Source organism: Oncorhynchus clarkii, chromosome 2 (assembly GCF_045791955.1).
Source record: "Oncorhynchus clarkii lewisi isolate Uvic-CL-2024 chromosome 2, UVic_Ocla_1.0, whole genome shotgun sequence".
Classification (NCBI taxonomy): Eukaryota; Metazoa; Chordata; class Actinopteri; order Salmoniformes; family Salmonidae; genus Oncorhynchus; species Oncorhynchus clarkii.
This window is the reverse complement of record NC_092148.1, coordinates 35,168,176-35,195,486: the sequence shown is the minus strand read 5'-3', so window position 1 is coordinate 35,195,486 and position 27,311 is coordinate 35,168,176. Positions and strand designations below refer to the sequence as shown.

At 42.8% G+C, this 27,311-nt stretch overlaps 2 protein-coding genes across 3 annotated transcripts in view; one reads left to right on the top strand and one right to left on the bottom strand.

The window, feature by feature from the left end:
• LOC139367135 (inactive serine protease 35-like) overlaps positions 1–25,206 on the top strand; it is a 30,669-nt gene extending 5,463 nt beyond the window's left edge. The window contains exons 1-2 of one of the 2 annotated variants that reach the window (XM_071105211.1): positions 19,283–19,434; positions 22,648–25,206. In XM_071105211.1, coding sequence (XP_070961312.1) covers positions 22,667–23,953 — 1,287 coding nt within the window. In that variant the 5' untranslated portion in view covers positions 19,283–19,434; positions 22,648–22,666 and the 3' untranslated portion in view covers positions 23,954–25,206. Of the gene's footprint in view, positions 1–19,282; positions 19,435–22,647 lie in introns of those variants that run through there. The other variant, XM_071105203.1, reaches the window with a different exon arrangement.
• The window catches only part of LOC139367145 (clathrin coat assembly protein AP180-like), a 68,038-nt gene continuing 65,810 nt past the window's right edge, over positions 25,084–27,311 (bottom strand). Inside the window, exon 29 of the mRNA XM_071105225.1 lies at positions 25,084–27,227. The gene's annotated coding sequence lies outside the window, so the exon portion shown is untranslated. The remainder of the gene's footprint in view (positions 27,228–27,311) is intronic.

The window sequence follows — 27,311 nt, the reverse complement described above, 5'->3', positions numbered from 1 at the left end:
CAGTTTTATATCTTTATGTTTGAAGCCTGAAATGTGGCAAAAGGTCGCAAAGTTCAAGGGGGCCGAATACTTTCGCAAGGCACTGTATTTACTCTGTTGCCTGCCTAGGTTTGTGTGGGATTATTCTTTCATTGTGATGTGCTCGGTGAGGTTATGCCATTCTTTGTTTTCACGGATTCATAAGAGTGTTATTGTCAGAACTTTGTTTGTTCCTCCGTGCGTTTGTACGGGTTCTCTGTTGTTGAGGGCGTTGTACTTTTTTAATTGTGCCATACCTGTGTTTGTGGACTTGCCAATTAAAGTACGCTTCTCAAACATCTCTGCTCTCCTGCGCCTGACTCCTTCACCAACCTCCTAAACGCAACATTATCACAGTTATGGGTCCCCAGATCCTCAATAAGTTCTACAGCTGCACCATCGGGAGCATCCTGACCGGTTGCTTCACCGCCTGGTATGGCAACTGCTCGGCCTCCGACCGTAAGGCGCTACAGATGGTAGTGCGTACATCCCAGTACATCACTGGGGCCAAGCTTCCTGCCATCCAGGACCTATATACTAGGCGGTGTCAGAGGAAGGCCCAAACATTTTTCAAAGACTTCGGTCACCCAAGTCATAGACCAGGGCTGCCCAACACTCTTCCTGGAGATCTACCATCCTGTGGGTTTTCAGTCCTATACTGTCAAGAGAATTTTCAATTTTCAGGAACCACCTCCACCGACCAAATCAACATGTTGGTTAGAGAGGGGGGAAGGAGCTGATCACAGTGCTGGATATGACCTACAGGAAGTTGTACACATCTGGTGATAAAGCACTGGTGGCAGGGATCTCTTGTTGTGTGTGGTTTGAAGAAAGAGAGATAGAGGGAGCTAAAAAATAGAGGAAGACTTGGAGTTTTAGAGGGGTGGTGCATGTACAGCATAGGTCTTGGGGGCATGGGGCCAGGCAGAGGCTGGGTTGGTGTGTACCGATATAAAAAGAAACAAAAAACAACAACCAAGCTAAGGCCAAAGGTCACCTTTTAAGCATCAATGTGTTATCAGGCTCTCTGACCTTGTGATCTCCGGGTAAATGGATGTTCCTGGTCGAATAACATACTGTACATGACATGGTCACTCACTCTACATTACACTGCACAGGCCTCATACCTGAGTAAATACCCTTGTAAAAGCTAGTACATTCACCTATCAATAACTTTAATTGTTTTTCCTCACTCATTTGTATTTTCCAGGAAAACTAAGTTGAATTGAGAGGTAAATACTGTGTATTTGTCTCGAAACAGGTTCAAGCTTTCCATATAATTACCTGTGAATAATGCTTAACTAATGGCCACAATCCTGGTTTAGATTTATCCACGCCTTAAGCCTTTGTTGACAGATCATTTCCTGCAATAACAAAAAAGTAGTTTAAACTTAAGTTGTCAGGTTTTTGATTAAAGTCTGTTTGTCCCATCATGGCGTTATAATGACAGACTCTCTGATTTAAATACACTTGCCATACGTAGCCTGTATTTGAGTGAAAAATATGAACTCCATTCACATACAACAAGTAGCTCCGTTTCTTCTGTGTGAAGTGTTTTACCCTTTAGGGCACTACTAACAGGAGAGGGAGGGGAAGGATGAACCAAGACAAGTGAAATTACAGAGGATCAGAATGTCTGCTCAAACAGGATTACCACACTCCCTCCACACACTGTATCACAACAGCAACATCTGGTCACACTTCCATAGCTGGGGCTGATGGTAAAGGATTTATTCACAGACACGCTTATTATGTATGATTACAGCCAGACTGTCAGGAATGAGGAAACCTACCAGGCCTGGATTTACACCTGCCAATGCAAACGATGCATACAGTAAGAGTTCATAGCATGAAAAAAAAGACCACCAGAAATGCATGGAATGGATCGGATTTCAGATCCGCCAGGTCGCCTGGCGGAAATGACTTTGGTTCGTTTTAACAGGCTGACATCCACATTGTGAAGTTCACTGGTGTGAGTGAGAAAGGTACACAAAGGAGGAGAAATATGAAAACAGCTCTGGTGGTTTGGGGTGTAGGATGAGGGCTGAGTGGGCTGTGGGTGTGTCTGGACCGGGAGTGACTGTTGGAGAGATTTGGATAGGGGAAATATGGCTGTTGGGGTATGGTGTTGAATGTCAAAAGGGCTTCAAAAGTTCAGTGAAAATTCCCAAGGTCAGGGAGTAGGATGAGCAATAGCTATAGACTAACTCTCTCAGGTGTGATAACCAGCTTTAGTCCTCTTTAGTCCCCCCCCACACCTTTCTCATTGACCACAGCTGTAGGACATATAGTAATGTCAGTTTATGTGTGTGTATTCTGCCTCATATGCCTAGCTCCATGTACTACACCTGTTCAGTATCCTGGAATGGGCCCACAGATACGCACATACTACGTAACATAACTTCCTTCTCTTTGTTAAAGCCATCCATCCCTAAAAATACCTGAGATCTATAATGTACTTCCAGCAATCTGAACTTTTACCCCAAAATTCTGATCGATGCCAGAATAAGAAACACATTTCTTCCCTCTGGGTGGGTGTATTAAAACCTAATTGTTGTTTGGTTCCAGATCCGAACACACACAACGGTACTTCTGGGTTTGGCAGGTTGAGAGCCTCCCTATGGAGGAAATGGGTGGATGTTTTTGAGAGTGTCCTGTGGGACAGTGCCCTTCCGGATCTGTAGCCATGCAGCTCTTACCACCAGCACTTTGGTTCTGGCTAAGATATCATACAACTGGCCCTGTGTGGCCTATGGGCCCACTTAACACCACCAGCCTCCTATTAAATGGGGCCTTTCACTGATCATGGGAATTAATGACCCAGTGTTTGAGCCCAGGGATATTTGAGGGATGTTGAAACTAAGAATAACAACTATAAGAAATTTTGAAACTGCAGAGTCACTTTCTTGCTTTCTTGCAATGAGTTGGGTTCCAATGTAGGTATAGAGCAAAGAGGAGTCTGATCATATAAAGGCTAGTTTGATTTAAGATCCGGTTCAACATTTCCACAGAAAAGCATTCCCGAGCCTATGGTTTAATGAACTATTTGAACAGGTTTATCAACTGGTTTCTTTCTTTTAGCAGTTTGTGTGTGTGTGTGTGTGTGTGTGTGTGTGTGTGTGTGTGTGTGTGTGTGTGTGTGTGTGTGTGTGTGTGTGTGTGTGTGTGTACGTGCGTCTCTGTGTGTGTGTCTCTGTGTGTGTGTGTGTGTGTGTGTGTGTGTACGTGCGTCTCTGTGTGTGTGTGTGTGTGTGTGTGTGTGTGTACGTGCGTCTCTGTGTGTGTGTGTGTGTGTGTGTGTGTGTGTGTGTGTGTGTGTGTGTGTGTGTGTGTGTGTGTGTGTGTGTGTGTGTGTGTGTGTGTGTGTGTGTGTGTGCGTGCGTGTTTGCTTCAACAAAAAAACCTTTCTTCTACAGGACAAAGGACATTGATTTGTATAACCTTTTTGACCTCAAGGAATAGGTATGTTAATGTGTGTGTGTCTGTGTGTGTTTTTGAGTGTGAGTGCATGTGTGAGTGTGTTCATGTACTGTATGTGTGAGTGTGTGTGCACACACTTGTCTGCTTAATTTACTGAAATGTAAATATAAAATGTGTGTGACAGGGCTGCTTGTTATTGAGTTGGATACTCTCACTAAGCGTGTAAATAATGTCCGGACTTCAGAGAGCAACTATGCACAACTTCTGAGCTCATCAAATAACTTTTATTTTATTTTGTAGCCCTTTTTTTTACCCCTTTTTTCTCCCCAATTTCATGGTATCCAATTGGTAGTAGTTATAGTCTTGTCTCATCGCTGCAACTCCCGCACAGACTCGGGAGAGGCGAAGGTTGAGAGCCATGCGTCCTCCGAAACACAACCCAACCTAGCCGCACTGCTTCTTGACACAATGCACATCCAACCCGGAAGCCAGCCGCACCAATGTGTCGGAGGAAACACTGTACACCTGGCGACCTGGTCAGCGTGCACTGCGCCCGGCCCGACACAGGAGTCACTAGTGCGTGATGAAACAAGGATATCCCTGCTGGCCAAACCCTCCCTAACCTGGACAACGCTGGGCCAATTGTCGCGACCGGCTGCGACAGAGCCTGGGCTCGAACCCAGATGCGATGCAGTGCCTTAGACCACTGCGCCACCCGGGTGACCCCTCTCATCAAATAACTTAATCCACCGACTCCCCTCTTCTCCCTTCAACTGTCTCAAGTGCTGGCTGGCTGCACTAATCTCTAAAGAAAACACCTCCTCTGTCCAAGTCTTCACTATGAACAAGAGACCTGTCAGCCTGACTAGATGTCCCACGTCAGCTTGTTTGTCTCAGCATGTAAAAATTGATTCATGGATTGTTGTTTGCACAGTCCTTGAGGGTGTGATAAGGCTTGACTGTAGAATAACAATATACGGAAGTTACAGTATTTGACTAAACTAGTGTGTGTGTGTGTGTGTGTGTGTGTGTGTGTGTGTGTGTGTGTGTGTGTGTGTGTGTGTGTGTGTGTGTGTGTGTGTACCTTGTTGTGTGTGAACCTTATTGGCTTGCCATGATAAGACATAAGGTTTTGTATATACTGCAAAAATACTGCATTGGATTTGGGGGGTTTGTGTGTAGCACGCACCGAGATCATGTTGGGTTCGTGTGGCCTCTTTTCACGCTTGAACCGTTCAACTGCACTGTGTATGTTGGCACTGGGACCAGAGAGGATGGGGGAGGACATTTCTTCACTGTAACAGGGCTGATTGCACCAAACCACTTTGATGGCGAGAGCGATTTCAGTGCCTTGCTCAGTAGGACACAGCCAAAGCATGTTCTGTATGCAGTATAATGAGGCTTCTGTGTGAGAAATCATTGAAACAACAAAGTCAGGGCCCTTAAATGGCTCAGCAGCAGAGGACCAAAGAAATCATTTTTCTAGGCCGCCCATTTCTGTGGGCTGAAACTCTTAGCTGCTTTTCCTCTGAAACGTCAGAAGTTATGATTACTGTACACAAGTTACAATCTCAATCAAGGAGGCTTTATACTTTAGACGACCAAAGTTTAGAACAGTGTCTTACTCATGAGCAGGGGAATTTGCTCACCTCTTACTCTTTTTTCTCTCAATGTTGATATTCATTAGGGATGACCTTGGTTGTAGCCAGGTTGCTTCAGGTGGAGATATGGGATGTGGAATGTGCATGCGTGGTGTGAGAGATTTGAGTGATCAATTTACAGTGAGCTCCAAAAAAGTATTATGACAGTGACATTTTTTAGCTCTTCCAGCACTTTGGATTTGAAATGATACAACGACTATGAGGTTAAAGTGCAAACACACAAATATCGTGACCCCCCCCCAAAAAAAGAAAATGCTAAACTCCCCTGTTATTGAAATGGCGATAGGTTAGCAGTTCTTGGGGATATGATATTTGTGCGTCTAACTTTGTCACTCATCATTATTCACGATTATCAGTAATCATACTAGCATCCACGTTAATGTAGAAGTGTTTAGAAAACACATTCTATTCTTATTTACTAAAAAAGTGACTCCAAAATGACACAATACATTATTTACCATTTATTTCTATTGGGCATAAAATAATATGAAACACAACCAAAACTAACAGCAAATGCATCCAACAAATGTATAGATTCACACAAGCTTGATGTAATCCTTGCGTGCTATGAGTATGGGACCAAATACTTAACTTTTTAATTGTGAATTTGTCCCAATACTTTTGGTCCCCTAAAATGGGGGGGGATTATATACACAAAGTGCATAATTACTAAACGGGTTACCCAATATGGATGAAAATACCTTCAAATTAAAGCTGACAGTCTTCACTTTAACCTCAGTCATTGTATCATTTCAAATCCAAAGTGATGGAGTACCGAGCCAAAACAACAAAACATGTGTCACTGTCCCAGTACTTTTGGAGCTCGCTGTACATGTGCATGTAAAAGTAGGGGCATTCAGCGCATTTGAGAAAGCATTCAGACTCCTTGACTTTTTCCACATTTTGTTACAGGTTTATTCTAAAATGAATTAATATTTTTTTTCCTCATCAATCTACACACAATACCCCATAATGACCAAACAAAACCAGGTTTAGAATTTTTTGTTGTTGCAAAAAACTGAGATTTTACATTCAGACCCTTTACTCAGTACTTTGTTGAAGCACCTTTGGCAGCGATTACAGCCTCAATTCTTCTTGGGTATGATGCTACAAGCTTGGCACACTTGTATTTGAGAAATGTCTCCCATTCTTCTCTGTATCAAGGCACAAGGCGAGACCCAAATTCAGACACAAGAGGCAGATGTTTGGAGTCTTACAATGTTTATTAATCCAAAGGGGAAGGCAAGAGAATGGTTGTGGACAGGCAAAAAGGTCAAAACCAGATCAGAGTCCAGGAGGTACAGACTGACAGACAAGCTCGTGGTCAAGGCAGGCAGAAAAGTCAGGCAGGCGGGTACAGAGTCCAGAAACAGGCAAGGGTCAAAACCGGGAGGACTAGAAAAAGGAGAATAGCAAAAAGCAGGAGAAGCAGGAGAATAGGAAAAACGCTGGTTGACTTGGAAACATACAAGACGAACTGGCACAGAGAGACAGGAATCACAGGGATGAATACACTGGAGAAAACAAGCGACACCTGGAGGGGGTGGAGACAATAACGAGGACAGGTGAAACAGATCAGGGTGTGACACTGAAGATCCTTTCAAGCTCTCAGCATGGATGGGGAGCGTCGCTGCACAGCTATTTTCAGGTCTCTCCAGAGATATTCGATCGGGTTCTAGTCCGGGCTCTGGCTGGGCCACATCAGGACATTCAGAGACTTGTCCCGAAGCCACTCATGCGTTGTCTTGGCTGTGTGCTTAGGGTCGTTGTCCTGTTGGAAGGTGAACCTTCGACCCCACTGAACCTTCGTCCCGAGCGCTCTGGAGCAGGTTTATATCAAGGATCTCTCTGTACTTTGCTCCATTCATCTTTCCCTCGATCCTGACTAGTTTCCCAGTCCCTGCCGCTGAAAAAACATCCCCACAGCATGATGCTGCCACCACCATACTTCACCGTATGAATGGCGCCAGGTTTCCTCCAGATGTGACACTTGGCATTCAGGCCAAAGAAAACAGAAAATCTTGTTTATCATGGTCGGAGAGTCCTTTAGGTTCCTTTTGGAAAACTCCAAGTGGGTTCTTGGTCACCTCCCTGACCAAGCCCTTCTCCCCCGATTACTCAGTTTGGCTGGGCGGCTAGCTCTAGAAAGAGTCTTGGTGGTTCCAAACTTCTTCCATTTAAGAATGATGGAGGTCACTGTGTTCTTGGGGACCTTCAATACTGCAGAAATGATTTGGTACCCTTCCCCAGATCAGTGTCTCGATACAATCCTGTCTCGGAGCTCTACTAAAAATTCCTTCGACCTCATAGTTGTTGTTTTTTTCCCTGACATGCGCTGTCAACTGTGGGACCTTTATATAGACTGGCCTTTTCAAATCATGTCCAATCAATTGAATTTACCACAGGTGGACTCCAATCAATTTCGAGTCTCATAATGACCCCTCCTGTCTCAGCCTCCAGTATTTATGCTGCAGTAGTTTATGTGTCGGGGGGCTAGGGTCAGTTTGTTTGTTATATCTGGATTACTTCTCCTGTCCTATTCGGTGTCCTGTGTGAATCTAAGTGTGCGTTCTCTAATTCTCTCCTTCTCTCTTTCTTTCTCTCTCTCGGAGGACCTGAAACCTAGGACCATGCCCCAGGACTACCTGACATGATGACTCCTTGCTGTCCCCAGTCCACCTGGCCGTGCTGCTGCTCCAGTTTCAACTGACCTGAGCCCTAGGACCATGCCCCAGGAATACCTGACATGATGACTCCTTGCTGTCCCCAGTCCACCTGACCGTGCTGCTGCTCCAGTTTCCACTGTTCTGCCTTATTATTATTCAACCATGCTGGTCATTTATGAACATTTGAACATCTTGGCCATGATCTGCTATAATCTCCACCTGGCACAGCCAGAAGAGGACTGGCCACCCCACATAGCCTGGTTCCTCTCTAGGTTTCTTCCTAGGTTTTGGCCTTTCTAGGGAGTTTTTCCTAGCCACCGTGCTAGGAAGGAGTTAGAATACTTTCCGAATGCACTGTACAAACACACAAACTCACAAATTCACAGACACAAACACACCACTGACACTCACACTTGAGTGAATTACAGTAAACTTTATGACTTGTTGAAATATCAGGGGTGGTCTCATTCACCAGCATACTACCTGCCCTCCAGGACATCTACAGCACCCGATGTCACCGGAAGTCCAAGAAGATCATCAGGGACCTCAGCCTCCTGAGCTACAGCCTGTTTTCTTTGCTACCGCTAGCTGGCCTCTGCCCAGTACCCTGCCCTGAACTTTAGTCACTGTCACTAGCCAGCTACCGTCTGGTTACTCAATCAACCCTGAACCTTAGAGACTGCTGCCTATATACATAGACATGGAACACTGGTAACTTTAATAATGGAACTCTGGCCACTTTGGTAATGTTTGCATACTGTTTTACCCACTTCATATGTATATACTGTATTCTAGGCAAGGCCTATCCTATTCAACTATTGCTGTACATACAGTATACTATTCTATCCATATACTGTCCCTAATATCCCATCATAAATATATTTATATTTATACTCCGGACTCCAACATTGCTCGCCCTAATATTTATATATTTCTTAATTCCGTTATTTTAGGTTTTAGATTTGTGTGTATTGTTGTGTATTGTTAGATATTACTGCACTGTTGGAGCTAGGAACACAAGCATTTCACTACACCCGCAATAACATCTGCTAAATATTTGTATGCGACCAATGAAATTTTATTTAATTTGAGGTTTGAAGTGAAGCACAAACAATTATTTATATATACACTAGATCGATGGTTCCCAAACTTTTTATAGTCCCGTACCCCTTCAAACATTCAACCTCCAGTTGCCTTCCCCCTCAAGCACCAGGGTCAGCGCACTCTCAAATGTTGTTTCTTGCCATCATTGTACACCTGCCACACACACACTATTAGATACATTTATCAAACATAAGAATGAGTGTGAGTTTTTGTCACAACCCGGCTCGTGGTAAGGCCATAAAAAGACTCCAGCCATCCAAGTCATAGACTGTTCTCTCTGTTACCACACGGCAAGCGGTACCGGAGCGCCAAGTCTAGGTACAAGAGTCTTCTAAACAGCTTCTACCCCCAAGCCATAACACTTCTATGCTGCTGCTACTGTCTGTTATTATCTATGCAGAGTCCCTTTAAGAACTCTACCTACATGTACATATTACCTCAATTACCTCAGCAACGGTGCCCCCGCAAATGGACTCTGTACCCCGTTACACACTGTATATACCTCCGCTATTGTTATTTACTGCTGCTCTTTGATTATTTGTTATTCTTATCTCTTACTTTTCTGTGGGCATTTTCTTATTGCTGAATTGTTGGTTAAGGGCTTGTTAGCACCTGTTGTATTCGGCGCATGTGACAAGTAAGTTTGATATGAAAGACTATAATAGGGGATGACCTATGCAGCCCCAGTGGTCAACAGTTTCTCAAAAGTTCAAGAGGTGTGGACGGTAGTTGGACAGGATCTAATTTCTTCAGCTCTCAGGTGTAGAATGATAATGAACTATTTTTGAATTGCTTTCCAGTGGCTGTGGTTTTTTGCACCATTTAAGGTGTCTCATAGGGTGTTCGGTAGAGAGGTAACATTGAGTTCAAGGTCAGTCCTATGGTCCGTGCGTGCATAAGTTCATAAGCACGTGTGAATCTGTGTTCTGTCAGCCTTTCATCAATATGGCTACAGTTTCTACTGTAAAACTTGGCATACTAAACTTTTACTCAAATATTTACAATTACAGTTTTTTTTCTCGATTGCTAAGACACTTTTAATGAAACACACAATGCAAATGCTAAGCACATTTTTACAAAACAGCAAACACAACACTCTACAAAAGATGCAAAACAGTTGAGTAAAATTAAAACATTTGGTCACAGCTGATATAAATTACTCTCATGAACGTGAACCTCTTCTGCACATGTACGTAAACGTATTGTTCAATCAGCAATCAGTCCTTATTCATGCATAAAAGAGGTCACCTCTGAGTTGCTGTTTGTAAGAATGGACCGAGTAAGAGGCCGAGGGCAAGGACAAAGGAGAGGCAGAGGCAGAGGCAGAGGCAGAGGCAGAGGCAGAGGGGCCCATAGAGGAATGGGATAGATAGTTCATCTCTGAGTTCAAATGGAAAAAGGTCAAATAAAGCCTTTGTTTCTGGATTTTCATATTCAGTAAAATGGTTTCTGCATTGGTCATCTTTGGTAAAAAAATCATTTTAGGACAAAAGAGGACAGCCCGTGCTGTGATAATATGTTTACTTGCCTTTTATGGTGCATACTATAATTACAGTATCAACAAATGGCACAGACATATAACAGACTGTTAACCATGTTAGGTTTAGGGTCTTAATGCATTTTGTAAATGAAATCATTTTGGCCAACATGTTTCAGTTTGGGGCTGCGGGTTAATTGTTTTGAAAAAGTGAATTCTGTTTGATCTAAGTGGGACCTTTCACCTTTGGGACCTTTGTCCCATAAGTGTGTGCGTGCGTGTGTGTATGTGTGTGTCTGTGAGCACTCATGACATATGTTCATGTATACAAGTACATAGGTAATCCAAATGAGTGTAACCATACTAAACAGATCAGGTGGATGGAATGGGTCTGCTTTTCAGGCTCTCAGGTTCACTGGTCAGGGCCATAGGTGTCCCTATAGGACTGAATGTGTAACAAGAAGTCTGAATATTACCCCACCCATACACTATAACAACCTAGGACTGTCATGGCAACCATTTCAATGTGAGATAAAGAAACATAGTAACTTTTCTGTTTTCAGTCCAAAGTCCAAGGTCATGAATGTGGTGTGAGAGAGGCTCCAAATGGAAAAAGAGCGAGTGATATTTCTGGTTATGTTTAGGGTCTGCAGGGTGCATAGACAGGGTTTTGTGCCTCGGAACACCCTTGCAGGAAGTCCTCCTTCTGCATTCAGAAGATCCAGGGCGTTCTAGGGAGTTTAGACAGCACAACGTTTAGGTGATATCTGATGGTGTATGTTTTAGACGAAGGAGCCAGTGTCCAGTTTCAACATAATAAATCACTAAGACCTAAGACACTAACATCCAACGTCCAACTAACGTCCTCTTTCTGTACAGGGGGTATAGAGATGAACTGCAGGGGACATGGAGGCATATTTATTTGTTTTCAGTTTAGAGGTGAAGTACAGGGTACTGATTTACTGCTTTGATTCAAACAATAATATCCTCACCAACTATGACTTCGGTCTATTACATAGGCAGACCACACCAATAAACCATCTCAGTAGGCAGAAATTATCCAGCCTTCGCTGCCACACGCTTTATTTGGCCATTTAGCCACTCTCGACAATTCACACCGAACACAGACTGCCATTGATCAGCAGGGCCTCTAAAGTTGAACCTCTCTCGCTATCGCTTTCTCCATATAACTCTCTCTTCCAGCCTCTCGCTCGCGCAATCTTTCTCTCTCGCTCTCTCCCTCTCTATTGCACTCTGTCTCAGCGTTGTCCCCTATCAACCTCTCTCTCTCTCTCTCTCTCTCACACACACAAACACATACACACACACACACACACACACACACACACACACACACACACACACACACACACACACACACACGCACACACACACACACACACACACACACAGAGGAGGAGGAGGAGCTGACGTGCTCTACAATGTTTGTCAGTGAGTGACAATGTGACTACATGTGGATCAGTTTCCAAGTGACATCATGTTATCCACTCAGTCAGCATGGACCGAATATGTATCGTTGTACCTCCCTTTTCTCTCCATTGAACATATTCTTTCCATTTCTCTTTTCTTGGCTCCTTGGGGCTTTGCCAATCGCCACTGCATTCCCATCTGCCTCTGGCCCTGGCCTGACCTCACAGGTCCATAGACAAAGTGCTGACATGCTTAGCTATTCCAACACTCAACTTTGAACACATACTCTCTCAATCTGGAATTAGTTGCTAGCTCATCATCACAATGTCCAAGTCCACTATGATACACACATTCTTGAGAAGAAAATACAGGACATTTATTTCCATCAACACATTTTCTTCCAAAGGCTATTGAACTATTGGTTTAGGGAATACTATTGTAATGCTATTGAACTATTGGTTAAGGGAATACTATTGTAAGGCTATTGAACTATTGGTTTAGGGAATACTATTGTAATGCTATTGAACTATTGGTTTAGGGAATACTATTGTAAGGCTATTGAACTATTGGTTAAGGGAATACTATTGTAAGGCTATTGAACTATTGGTTTAGGGAATACTATTGTAAGGCTATTGAACTATTGGTTTAGGGAATACTATTGTAAGGCTATTGAACTATTGGTTTAGGGAATACTATTGTAAGGCTATTGAACTATACTGGAAATACTGCATTAAGCTAAAACAAATCATGTTGATTAAATGTATAATTGTAAGGCAACCAGATGCAATAGGATTATGAGTTTGCTCAACATTTAGGCATATACAGTTGAAGTCGGACGTTTACATACACCTTTACCAAATACATTTAAACTCAGTTTTTCACAATTGCTGACATTTAATCCTAGTAAAAATGTCCCTGTCTTAGGTCAGTTAGGATCACTGATTTATTTTAAGAATGTGAAATGTCAGAATAATAGTAGAGAGAATGATTTATTTCAGCTTTTATTTCTTTCATCACATTCCCAGTGGGTCAGAAGTTTACATACACTCAATTAGTATTTGGTAGCATTGCCTTTAAATTGTTTAACTTGGGTCAAACGTTTCAGGTAGCCTTACACAAGCTTCCCACAATAAGTTCCCCCTGACAGAACTGGTGAAATTGAGTCAGGTTTGTATGCCTCCTTGCTCGCACACGCTCTTTCAGTTCTGCCCACAAATTTTCTATAGGATTGAGGTCAGGGCTTTGTGATGGCCAATCCAATACCTTGACTTTGTTGTCTTTAAGCCGTTTTGCCACAACTTTGGAAGTATGCTTGAGGTCATTGTCTATTTGGAAGACCCATTTGTGATGAAGCTTTAACTTCCTGACTAATGTCTTGAGATGTTGCTTCAATATATCCAGATCATTTTCCTACCTAATGATGCCATCTATTTTGTGAAGTGTACCAGTCCCTCCTACAGCAAAGCACCCCCACGACATGATGCTGCCACCCCCGTGCTTCACGGTTAGGATGGTGTTCTTCGGCTTGCAATTCTCCCCCTTTTTCCTCCAAACTTAATGATGGTCATTATGGCCAAACAGTTATAATGTTGTTTCATCAGACCAGAGGACATTACTTCAAAAAGCACGATCTTTGTCCCCATGTGCAGTTGCAAACTGTAGTCTGGCTTTTTTATGGCGGTTTTGGAGCTGTGGCTTCTTCCTTGCTGAGCGGTCTTTCAGGTTATGTTGATATAGGACTCGTTTTACTGTGGATATAGATACTTTTGTACATGTTTCCTCCAGCATCTTCACAAGGTCATTTGCTGTTGTTCTGAGATTGATTTGCACTTTTCACACCAAAGTACGTTCATCTCTAGTAGACAGAACGCATCTCCTTCCTGAGCAGTATAACAGCTGCGTGGTCCCAAGGTGTTTATACTTGCGTATTATTGTTTGTACAGATGAACGTGGTACCTTAAGGCGTTTGGAAATTTCTCCCAAGGATGAACTAGACTTGTGGAGGTCTACAGTTATTTTTCTAAGGACTTGGCTGATTCCTTTTGATTTTCCCATGATATCAAACAAAGAGGCACTGAGTTTGAAGGTAGGCCTTGAAATACATCCACAGGTACACCTCCAATTGACTCAAATTATGTCAATTAGCTTATCAGAAGCTTCTAAAGCCATGACATAGTTTTCTGGAATTGTCCAAGCTGTTTAAAGGCACAGTCAACTTTGTGTATGTAAACTTCTGACCCACTGTAATTGTGATACAGTGAATTATAAGTGAACTAATCTGTCTGTAAACAATTATTGGAAAAATTACTTGTGTCATGCACAAAGTAGATGTCCTAACCGATTTGCCAAAACTATAGTTTGTTAACAAGACATTTGTGGAGTGGTTGAAAAATGAGTTTTAATAACTCCAACCTAAGTGTATGTAAACTTCCGACTTCAACTGTAGCTGAACCATCAACATTCTCAAGTTCAATTGTATGTTCACTTTGAATTTGCTTGAGTGAACATACAATTCAACTTGAGAATGTATTCTACCTTATTTGCATATTTCCCAGTGTAAGATTACTCTTTATGACAATACATTCATATATCTTTGAGGGTCCAGTTACACCCTAACGCAGTGGTCTGAAACTCCTGATTTACTGGCCACATCAAGCTTGCAAGTCACATTGTGATGGCTAATAAACTCAGCAAAAAAAGAAACGTCCCTTTTTCAGGACCCTGTTGGTCAAAGATAATTCGTAAAAATCCAAATAACTTTACAGATCTTCATTGTAAAGAGTTTAAACACTGTTTCCCATGCTTGTTCAATGAACCACAAACAATTAATGAACATGCACCTGTGGAACGGTCGTTAAGATACTAACAGCTTACAGGTGGTAGGCAATTAAGGTCACAGTTATGAAAACTTAGGACACTAAAGAGGCCTTTCAGCTAACTCTGAAAAACACCAAAAGAAAGATGCCAGGGTCCCTGCTCATCTGCGTGAACGTGCCTTAGGCATGCTGCAAGGAGGCATGAGGACTGCAGATGTGGCCAGGGCAATAAATTGCAATGTCCGTACTATGAGACACCTAAGACAGCGCTACAGGGAGACTCTGCCATACAGCCGATTATCCTCGCAGTGGCAGACCACGAGTAACCATACCTGCACAGGATCGGTACATCCGGACACCACACCTGCGGAACAGGTACAGGATGGCAACAACAATTGCCCGAGTTACACCAGGAATGCACAATCCCTCCATCAGTGCTCAAACTGTCCACAATAGGCTGAGAGAGGCTGGACTGAGGGCTTGTAGGCCTGTTGTAAGTTAGACATCACCAGCAACAATGTTGCCTATGGGCACACCCACCGTCGCTGGACCAGACAGGACTGGCAAAAGTGCTCTTCACTGACTAATCGCGGTTTTGTCTCACCAGGTGTGATGGTCGGATTCGCGTTTATTGTCGAAGGAATGAGCGTTACACTGAGGCTTATACTCAGGAGCGGGAACGATTTGGAGGTGGAGGGTCTGTCATGGTCTGGGGCGGTGTGTTACAGCATCATTAGAATGAGCTAGTTGTCATTGCAGTCGATCTCAACGCTGTGCGTTACAGGGAAGACATCCTCCTCCCTCATGTGGTACCCTTCCTGCAGGCTCATCCTGAAATGACCCTCCAGCATGACCATGCCACCAGCCATACTGCTCGTTCTGTTTATGATTTCCTGCAAGACAGGAATGTCAGTGTTCTGCCATGACCAGCGAAGAGCCTGGATCTCAATCCCATTGAGCACGTCTGGAACCTGTTGGATCGGAGGGTGGGGGCTAGGGCCATTCCCCCCAGAAATGTCCGGGAACTTGCAGGTGCCTTGGTGGAAGAGTGGGGTAACATCTCACAGCAAGAATGGGCAAATCTGGTGCAGTCCATGAGGAGGAGATGCACTGCAGTACTTAATGCAGCTGATGGCCACACCTGTTACTTTTGATTTTGACCATGTTAAGGGATTTTTTATCAATGATGACTAATTATGTATACATTTCAATCAGGACTGACTAGTCCAAATGCTATTATGTACTGTACATATATGAATTCTCTCTTGCTCCCATTCCCAATTGTATATAATATAGTCAGGAGTTTAGTAACAATGACGGTCTGTTCCTTTGTACAAATGAATGAACTATCTCCAGATGGCAGGGACGGACTATCTCCAGACTGTCTAGAATGCTGATTTATACTGACTGACCTTGGCTTTAGGCGAGGAGGGAAGGCTCGAGAACTATAGGGCCTCTCTACCGGTGTCATGAAGAGATAGAACATTTAGAAAACGCTGACGTCATTTTCAGTTTATAACCTGTGGAAAAATGTGTATGTAACCAGTACTCTCTTGAATTAAACGCTGATACCTGACTTTTAAGACCGGGTCTCTGTCCATTTCTTATAAAAATATTGGGTCTTACAATCCCATAGAATGCATTGACAGAGTAATTCATTCTGATTGGGAAATAATACAGAGGAATTTAGAATGTTTTAACAGACCCCTCCTTTGTTCAGGGATACATTATTCCATTTCTGTTAGTCACATGTCTGTGGAACTTGTTCAGTTTATGTCTCAGTTGTTGAATCTTGTTATGTTCATACAAATATTTACACATGTTAAGTTTGCTGAAAATAAATGAAGTTGACAGTGAGATGACATGTCTTTTTTTGTTGAGTTTAGACAACCACACATGGATAATACATTTAAAATCATTGAGGACGACACAAGAAAGTTTGAAAACATATTTCCATTGTGGTCCTATGTAAATAAATGGCTTAAAAAATGTACCAAAAATGTACCAAGTATAGTAGGCCTAGGCTACATACTGTAGTAGACCTAACATACTAGGCATACTTGGGTTACAGATATAATAATAATTACTCAATTTTTTTACTTAAATTGTGCTTTTCAAAGAATCTCAAAGTGCCTAAAATGTAAAAGAACGAAACACATTTTTTTTATTTAACTAGGCAAGTCAGTTATGAACAAATTCTTACTTACAAGGGCGGCCTACCCCGGCCAAACTTGGACTACGCTGGGTCAATTGTGCACCGCCCTATGGGACTCCCAATCACGGCTGGATGTGACACCTCTTGCACTGAGACCACTGCGCCACTAAGGGAGCCCATTTTAAATTATGGAGATTGAATGTCTCCGTCGGCTTCAGGGTGAAGTTGAGACAGTTTGGGCTGGAAAGGTAGTAGAGGTTCAGTGGAGGTTCAGTGGATGGGGCATCGATGGGACAGCCGAGGAGAAACAAAGACAGTCTAAAAATAGACAGGCCCGGAGCTCTTCAACAATGCACCACACCTGCTTCTCTGAATGGTCAGCCACTTCATTGGAGCCCCTCCTCGGGTACTGGTCCTCTATAGCCAAGATTATGTCACCCACCTGGGTGATGCCATGGCTGCTGAAAAGTCCATGAAAAGCCACCACATCTTGTCAGTGGTTAGGAGCATTCCCTGAACAGTCTCTGAACTTCCTCTGCTACCTCTGGACACAGCATGCAGTCCTTTGTGTTATACACATTAAATAACAAACCGCATTATTTGAATCTATCAGATTCTAGAGCAGTGACTTATGTAGTATTATATTCTACTGTTATTAGCAGGCTGCCATTGCATAGTTTCTGGAACTTTCCAGCCCTATCCAGCTTGCTCTCACATGCTCAGTAGCCATGCCTCCAGGTAGCATCTAGCCCTTGATCATGACTCTTAGTTCCATTACATTATCCATAAGAGTAATTGGACGAAGGCGTTTTCTGTAGGGGGAGAATTGTTAGGATCCTGACGCTCGGTCTGAACATTAACATGCATCGCTTGCAGTACAGTTTTGGAAGCATAAGAACCCTATCTTTTATATCAGCGTGAAGTCATTTTCAAAAAACAAAAGGTTAAATTGATACACAACTTGATAGGGTTAGTGTTACCACACGGCAATATCTCTGTTACATCGCTTGTTACCTGAAGACAAGAGGCAACCCCCTGTGCTAATTAACTATCTAGCATGCTCTGTCTGAACACCTGTGTGTAAGCATAACTCAGGAAGTGTAGCAGAAGTGTAGTTTCGTCAGATGGAGGCACCCATAGCCTTGTGGATCTGTGCAAAACTGCCACAGTAAGTGTATCTTTTTTCTTCTTTCTCGCTGATGAAAAGATAAGGAACATACGCTTTGAAAGCCGTATCACAAGCGATGATTATTGACGTTTCTAAACATTAAAACATAGTGTCGAGTTTGTATTTCACAAGGCAGTCGTGGGCAAAGGTTTGTGACTTTGTGAAAATCTGCATTTTTTTGGAGCTAACTTGCATGCCACTTATTCCATGTGTTTTCTTCCTTCACAGACTCCATATTTGGTCATATGATTCATTTTGTGTATTGTTTCCTGGAAACAAGGGGTGGCTGAACTAACACTTTGGCTCAGCTTACCCCACTCTCCCCTACAGTGTTCTCTTCCAAACATTAATTTGTAATTCCACTCAACAATGTTTTTATACATTCAGATTACTGTGAGCAAAGTTTGTTGAGTGAACAAATGTTCACACTTTAGCTCAATTTCTTGTCCTTCTTGAAGTCCACCCAACTCACAGAATAACGCTGATTAAGCAATTGGTTAAGTTGGCTTTTTTTTTTTTTTTACAGTACATGGACAGTCAATTGTGGCAGAGGAGGCTGGTGGGAGGAGCTAGAGGAGGACGGCTCATTGTAGTGACTGGAAGAGAATTAATGGAATGGAGTCAAACATGGTTTCCATATGTTTGATGTTTCCATTTATTCCATTCCAGTCTTTACAATGAGCCTATCTTCACATAGCTCCTCCAACCAGCCTCCTCTGATTAGTGTGGGTAGTTCCCTTTATCTTTACACGTGATGCATGTGTGGACAGGCAGATCCAAGTGAAGCACATCCTCCCTATAAAACTGGAAATGAGCACCGATTAATTTGCTCTACATCCCGTTGGACAGTTAGCTTCACTATTCTAGGCATGTTTTCCTGAATAGTGCTCTCTGTCACCGCATGGGTGCATACAGGGCAGAGACCCCCTGCCAGTGTGTTTATCACTTCATCGAGCACAGAGACAAGTGCAGCAGATGTGTGAGTTCAGACGGGCGACAATGAAAACAGTCTGCGAGGGCCATTCTGGGCTCCCTGGAACTAATTCCAGTCCCCGGTCGAATGAAAGCTCCATTGAATAAAGTGTACAAAATGACACTGAAATGTAATATGTATTTCATAGGGCGCAACAGCATCTCATGAGCGCACCATCCCATTGACGACCACATAGGACTGTTGCGTTGCATAGACTGACAAATACTCACTCATTCAATCATTCCAGCCTTTTTAGCTGAACCGGCTGGTCACTCCCATGTAGGCCTATGTAAACAGATTTGTCGCAAGTGAAAAAATATTTTTCAGACCTTTGTTCCCTCCTCCCTCTCTCAGCATCAAGCGCAGCCCGCACGGAGGGCTCTGGCTGCTGCGACTTTCTCTCAGCCTCTTTGGTGCAAATGCGATGAGGAGAAGGGGACTTTCGTCCACTGATAAGAAGACGTCTTAGATGCTATAGCAGTTTCTTTCTGGAAATAAAAAACTGATTTGCGGAATTGTCATATCAATCAATCGAATGAAAGCAGGTATGGAGTTCCAGAGCCTTTTGTTTATTTTGTTGATGGAACCTCTTGGACAATGGGGCTCTCACTTCATTATTTTTATAATACGGTTTTTGATCTATTTTCTTGATTTCTGGTGGTCTGGTTTGGTAATGGTGATATTGCAAAATTATATATTGATGGGAATTTTCATTTTATTCTATTGATTGCAAGTCTAATATTGTTTTGGATGACGATTTGTATCTGTTTGTCATTCGTTAAAGTATTTTTTTACTATCTAATTAGTCATTGAGACAACAATATGGATGGAATACATGACAGTTTGTTTATTACATGAAAATGTGTTAGGTTAATTAATTAACTTATTTTATTTTATTCTTGTTTCGATTTTAGGCTACAATCTTATATATATATTTTTCCCATAGAGTTCTTAAAAATAAAATATTTATATATAGTAACGTAAAACAATTATTTATAACGCACATCATTTATTTAACCTTGAGATTAGAAACCTATTTTGCGAGGTTATTATGGATTTTTATATTATTCGAAAACTCATGGTTTTATTGAAAACCAATAGTTGATCTCATTTTCCCTTTGCAAGATAGGTTGTGTGAGTCTAAAGTTATTAGCAAAAACATATTTGCATTACAATTACTGAAGTTAGTGCTACTTTAGGACCCAGAGGACACCCTTGCTTGCAATGATTTTTATTGTATCGACATTTTTCCACTTTGATTTTAGATTATATTTTCCCATAAAAATCCGAATTATGAACAAAAAAAATGAAATTAGCGCGCGAGAGAGATTGCATTCTAGCACCATCTTTTGGTGGCCGTGCGCGGGATTCTTTCGACCAAGCGCTGGAGTGGAAAATGGTGTATGGGATGGAGTTTTAGAGATTATACTGTAATGGAAAATCACTCAGTTAAATGCAGGCCTTCTTTAACAGAAAATTATACTGGCACCGTATCAGTTTCCACTCTATCCTCAGTAATTTCACTTTTCTGTTGAATTTGTCTTATTTCTTGGTCTGGGAAAACGTGTCTTGTTGGCCAGAAACCTGGGTCAAATTCTTGACATCCCATTTCTAATGCATTGAGTCATTCTAATGTCATGTTTTATATTATACTTTGTTTTATTACGGGATAAGGTTGGTTTGAAGATGTATGGTGTTGTGTACATGGCTATCCCATCCACAGTTGACCGATTTGATTTGTAGACAAAAACTGAGGCCAATAAATCAGAATACTCAGGTGTCAAGACCTACCATTGACAGAACTGCATTAAGATTACATAACATGGCATTATACATGCTATTCTGGGATAGGTCATGTGTGACCTTTGCCCTTACAGTAGTCATACCACTTGTCTAAAACAGGCAGGGCATATGGTTTGCTACATGAGGTGGAAGAAGGATAACTCCCCTGTGAGAGGTGTGGTTGGATAATGCCAAACTGGCCTGGTCCCCTGTAACCTATGGTTGGTGATGCAACAGCACATCCTTTGATGGGATTATTTCTTCATCCGTCCACCGTGCAACACCTGGCGGCTTTTCACTTTCACACTGCCTAGCATCTGATTGAATGGGAATGCAAGGAAGACACCTGGCCACCAACGCTCGCCCCTTCCTCACAGGCTCGGCCTCCAGCTGGAAGGTCAGATGTTAGCCAGTATGCCAAAGGCTATTAAGGCTCTTCAAACATGCTGGATGAATGTGGGGCGGGGCGGCAGAGTAGCCTAGTGGTTAGAGTGTTGGACTAGTAACCGAAAGGTTGCAAGTTCAAATCCCGAGCTGACAAGGTACAAATCTGCCGTTCTGCCCCTGAACAAGAAAGTTAACTCACTGTTCCTAGGACGTCATTGAAAATAAGAATTTGTTCTTAACTGACTTGCCTAGTTAAATAAAGGTAAAATATAAAAATGTACTCCAATCAGTTAGTTTTTTTCCACCCCAACATTGTTTGAAATGGTTGTTGGATTTGTACTACTGCACTACTTCACTACAGCACTACTGCTTAGGCCCCTTTATGAAATGCACTGTAGCTCAAATGACTTCCCCTGTTCTATTCTCTGTATAGAATTGCGGTTGAGCTACGTCTACGCAACTGCTGACAAAGGGCTATTTCTCTGCTCAGTTGTGAAGTGATGGTCTGTTGAATGAATACAATTCCCTGAATTAAAATTTCCTCCACAGCTATCAGCCCAGTTTGTCCACAGTCTAACTCTCATCTTGTGTGATGTCATGTTGGCCTACGTCTTCAAACTGTGGGTGGAATGAAGCAGAGAGCAGCATAGACTCAGAGAGAAACCAGATATGGTCATTACTGACAGCTAAAAGCTAACCATGTGGCAAAGCTCCAAGCCACCCTCTCAGTACAGTCAGAGCCCCCGGGATGGTCCTCTCCTCCTCCTCTCTTCCTCACTGGCCACAGCCTCCACTCAGCCTCAGGCTCTCAAATCTCCTCTCAACCACACAGCTTCTATGTTAACTCAATGAAATGCTATGATTTCTTGAGAGACCGTTGGTTATTCTGTTGGTTATATTTTAATCGTTTCCATATTAAGATGCTGCTACCCCTTCTTTTTGTTGATATGAGCATTTTAAAGATGGTTGTGTCCGTGAAAAAAAAAACTGTGCTAGTAAACAAGGAGTGCTCTTGTGTCTTTGTTAGCCACAGACACAGCCCACTTTTTTGACAGCTTTTTTTCTCAGTGCTCTGAATTTGGCAACTGTGAGACTTTCATTTTCTGGGTTACATTGCCCTCCTGTGGATGTGGCACGCTGGTGCTGGATGTATTTTGGGGAAGGGGGGATTTGAACTCATTTATCTTTGTCTGATTATGTTTCTATTCAGAGTTAGACTTATAAAAAATACCCTCCAAATGAAATTCCATCCCATCCCAGCTGAAAAGTTTGACCAACAACAGATGGATGCCTCAAACTGTAAATTGCCAACAGGGGTTTCTGTAACAACCACATGAAAATGTGTTTTAGTAGAACGTTTTCACTAACCCACAGATTTGGTTGCCTATACTGCTTGTGTTTGTATGTTGTGGGAGTAGAGTAGCAAGCAAATGTTGGTCTCTTTCTGTCTATTCTATTCAATAGAGACATATGAAGCCATTTAAAAAGCCCTTCATGCATGCTGACAAAGCATTGACAGCGCACTGTATTTGCACCACAGCATTCTCTACCATCGCTTATAATGTGTCTTTCTCTCCTCTCCCCTCCAGAGCCAGGCCCATCTGTGCAATGGTCCCCGTACCCCTGTGTCTCCTGCTCTCAGTGACGTTGCTAGCCGTGGTGGTGGCTGTGGAAGCCCATGAGGCCACAGGAGGAGATGATGAGTATACCTGGCCGCAGTGGAAGGTGCCACTGGTAAGGAACAGGAGGACGGTGGCCCTTAGCAGCCCCGGCTTCACAGCCAAACCTCAGGGAAAGCTGAATGGAACCTGTGGGATTGAGTGCCAGCGTCGCCTCCCCGACCCCTCTCTGGCTGACCTGGAGGAGTTCCTGTCCTATGAGACGGTGTACGAGAACGGAACGCGCACCCTGACCTCTGTGTCTGTGCAGGGCCTCAACGAGGTCAACGCTTGGCCTGCTGGGAACTCCTCCTCTTCCTCCAAGTCACGCCGCAGACGGGAGGTCTATGGCACAGACACCCGCTTCAGCATCGCTGACAAGCAGTTCTCCACTAAGTACCCCTTCTCCACCTCCGTCAAGATCTCCACGGGCTGCTCTGGTGTCCTGTTATCCCCCAAACATGTCCTAACGGCCGCCCACTGCATCCACGACGGACAGGACTACGTGAGCGGAGCACAGAAGCTACGTGTGGGCGTCCTCAAGGAGAAATCCCGGCGTGGGAAAGGAGGGAAGGGGAAGAGAGGACGGGGTAAAGGCAAGAGGAGGAAAGAAGAAGACAAGGAAGAAGAAGAGAAAGAAGAGAAAGATGGAGGGAATGAGAGGAAAGGAAGGAAAGGGAAAGACAGAAAGAGCCGCAGTCGTCGCAGCGCAGAGGTCGAGAAGCCATCCTTCCGGTGGACCAGAGTGAAGCAGACCCAGGTCCCTAAAGGCTGGTTCAAAGGCGGGGCATCGGACGGTGTGGCGGCTGACTACGACTATGCCGTGCTGGAGCTGAAGAAGGCCCAGAAGGTCAAGCACATGGACCTGGGCGTCATCCCTTCGGTCAAGAAGCTGCCCGCCGGCAGAATCCACTTCTCAGGCTTTGACGACGACCGGCCCGGCAACTTGGTGTACCGCTTCTGCTCGGTGTCGGAGGAGTCCAAAGACCTGCTGTATCAGTACTGTGATGCCAAGCCCGGCTCCAGCGGCTCCGGGGTCTACATCCGCCTCAAAGAGCCCGGCAAGAAGAAATGGAAGAGGAAGATCATCGGGGTGTTCTCCGGCCATCAGTGGGTGGATGTCAACGGCAATGGGGCGCAGCAGGATTACAATGTGGCGGTGAGGATTACGCCCCTCAAGTATGCCCAGATCTGTTACTGGGTCCATGGGGACTCCAGCGAGTGCCGGGACGCCTGAGGGACACACAACATGCCACAACACCCCTCCACCCTCCTCCCTCCATCACCAACGAACCAGGGACCTACCCGACTGCCTCTCCTCTGTCTTCTTCTATATTACCTCCTGTGCTTCCCACTGGCAACTGGCACAGATTGCCTCATCACAGCATTCATCACACACAAGCGGCCATACAGACTCACTGTTGTTGATTACAGGAACTCGTCAACAGATCAAAGAGAACTATGGCTGTTCTGCCTTGTCTAATTTATTTAATTATTAAAAAGCTAAATTTCTAGAAATGTATGAATATCATGATTATATATTGACAGGTCCTACTAGGTCTGTGTTTATGCTAATGGTAATATTTTGACAGATTTTTAGGTTTGACCAATTTTGATAAAATGTTGTATATTCAGCTGTTTCAGGGGAGCGATGCTTGTTATTTCATATATTCCAGGCAGGTTAATGAACGCGGAGACGTTAACATTTTCAAATGTGTTCCCTTTTCTAGCAAAAGGAACAAGTTTGCATTGGCTTTGGTGAACGACCCAGAAAAAAGCTACATTTTTTTTCGGAGAAATTAACATTTGAGTTTATTAAAGAGGTTATAACTGTCTTTTTTCCTAAATATTTTCTAAATCAACATACTGGTGTTTAAAAGAGTGTATATCTAGCTCTTTGAGTTTTCTGTAATGTCCCTTTTTGTAAAACTACCTTTTCTTATAAGAGTATGTTTCTATGACTAAATAGTGAAAGGTTCCAGAGGGATCCTGGATAAAACATGATTGTTTTCAGTCCTACCGTTCGTTCTTTTTTTACTCTAGCAGTGCATTCAAATGTGGTTTCATTGCCATGCACATAAAAATGATGGTGCTTATTCAGAGACTTGGTGCTAATTTACTTCATTTGAAATTGTACACTTTGGGGAGACCTATCGGAATATATTTTTGATAGCCTAGTACTGTAACTATGTATTTAATATGAGGCTACACAGTGGGTTTGATGTAACAGCGCCTTCAGATTAAAAACGTTATTTCAATATTCAGTTCCCCATTAGATTCATGTCATTTGAAGGGTAGTGGTGATGCCATAACAAATGCCATAACGTTATTTGATGAAAACAATCATCATTCTAAAGGGGTCATGTTGATGAATCTTGTTTATTATGTGCCACAATTTATACAAGTTTGCCATTGATGACAAAATACATTAAATGAATAACATTTCACCATGATTGAAAAAAACAACAATTAAACCAAGATTACAACTTGTATGTGTGTTTTCATTTTCCCGTGAGGAGAAGTGATGTATGTATGTATCTATGACACATCTATGCCTGTAGCCAGGGTCATGATCATTAGGCAACAAATGGAAGAAAACAGACTGAAACATGGAGGGACTACTTGGACCTGTCCAATAAGAAACGGTCATTTACATTTTAAAATGTTTTCAGTTGGGCGCCCTAACGAACACAACCCAAGAAAGGCCTTACAATGTCATGACAATTAGTGCACCAGATTAAAAATGCAATGTGTCCATCTATCAACATGAGAAAAGGATTGGCGATCATTAATGGGCGATTCTTTCCATCATTGAGTTTATTGAGTCTCAAAGGGCTTACATGCACTGGGGAGGGGCATAGTAAATAATAATAATAAGATATTTAAAAAAAAAATGTAACTCAATAATGAAAAAAAGCATGTTTTCCCATTTTTCAATCCATATTTTTTCCCACAACAATTGTCGAAACAGTCTTGCAATGACACAACAAATGATCTGTTATATCTGGGGCTGTACAGCACAGGACTGGTTTCACTGGTTCTAAACAGCTGCCTAGATATACATGGAAGCCACACTGTTCAACAGTGTCCTCTTTTGACTGGGTATACACAGGCTCTCCTCTCCGCCCATGCTACCATGTACAATATTACTGATTCATTAACAATGGGGGAGGAAACGGAACAGAAATATGTAACAAATTCTGATGTGGGGGAATAGGGAGACAAGGATGTTTGTTTCTTCTCAAATACAAAAATAACACTACATATCCAGTACCTAACCGTGGTCTAGTTATAGTAATAATGATAATAATAAAGTACGAGCAATTATGAAAATCAAACAACAGACCACTGATGAGGAGGACAGTGATAGGTCCATAGGGAGAGTGCCGCTGATACCAGGAAGTAGACTAACTGTACACAACTTGTTTTAGTGGTTTAACAAAAGACTGTTGTCCTCTGTATTGAGATATGAGGTACTGGCAACATCTGGCTCCTGATATGCACTCTTTGACCTTTATCTTGAATAGGATTAGGAAAACACATTTTCTCTGTAAATAAGCGATAAGATACGATCTGTTGGTAAAAAATATCCGACAATGTTTTATAGCAGATTCGCAAACAATGTCAACAGAGAGAGAAAATACAAATAAAGCTTGACACGATGCGCAAAATCTAAAAAATAAATAAATAGAAAAATAAGCGCTGACAAAAAAACTAATAAATATCATTTTTTTTAAATCATTGGATGGTCATTTAGGATTCAGGAGCCCGTACATGTTGCTTATTCATATTAATCATATATTCATATCATATTTGTTTCTAAATACTTTCAAAAGATGACGGGAAATAAGATAATGGTCACATGACTTCTTACAATTTGATATCAGATTCACATCAATATGCTCTTCCACAGACATACAGAGTAGAGACAGAATCCTTAAAGATTTGCCAGTGTAATGTATATACAACAACGAAGAAGAACTTCTGCAAACGACACATTGCACGTTTCATCCAAAAATGACAGGGCTGCTTTGCTTACCCCTCTTATCCAATCAGGGCGAGGCAGGGTGGAACCCCCTCCTCTCTTGAGTGATCAGAAGGCCAGTGCAGGGCCGAAGGTGGAGTTGAGGGCATCAAACAAACACGCATCCATCATTCAACTCAACACGCCAACACTACTGGAAAAAAGGATCTAAATACATACAGCACATACGCCTTCAGCTTCCGCTCGGGTTTCTGGCTTGCTTTGATAGACTTTTTTTTTTAAATATGTTTTGTGTGGTTTTGTTTAGACAAAAGGTTACATCTAGTTAAGCACACACTTGTTTTTTCCTCACTTAAGGTGTCACTTTCACAGTTTGTGCTACAACATTACACAGGGGGCTGGGATGGGGTGGAGGAAGGGGGTCTCCTATGGGTGAGTAGCTGAGGAGGGTCTCTGGTGTCCCAGGTTGTAGAGAACGCCGAAATAAGACAGGCGGCCAGAGGGCCCAGCTCCAGAAAAACAAGAGCTGGAAGACAATAAGGAGAAAAACATACCCTAAGTTTGACCACTGACACATGGCTAGCATTAGCCTGGTCCCAGATCTCTTTGT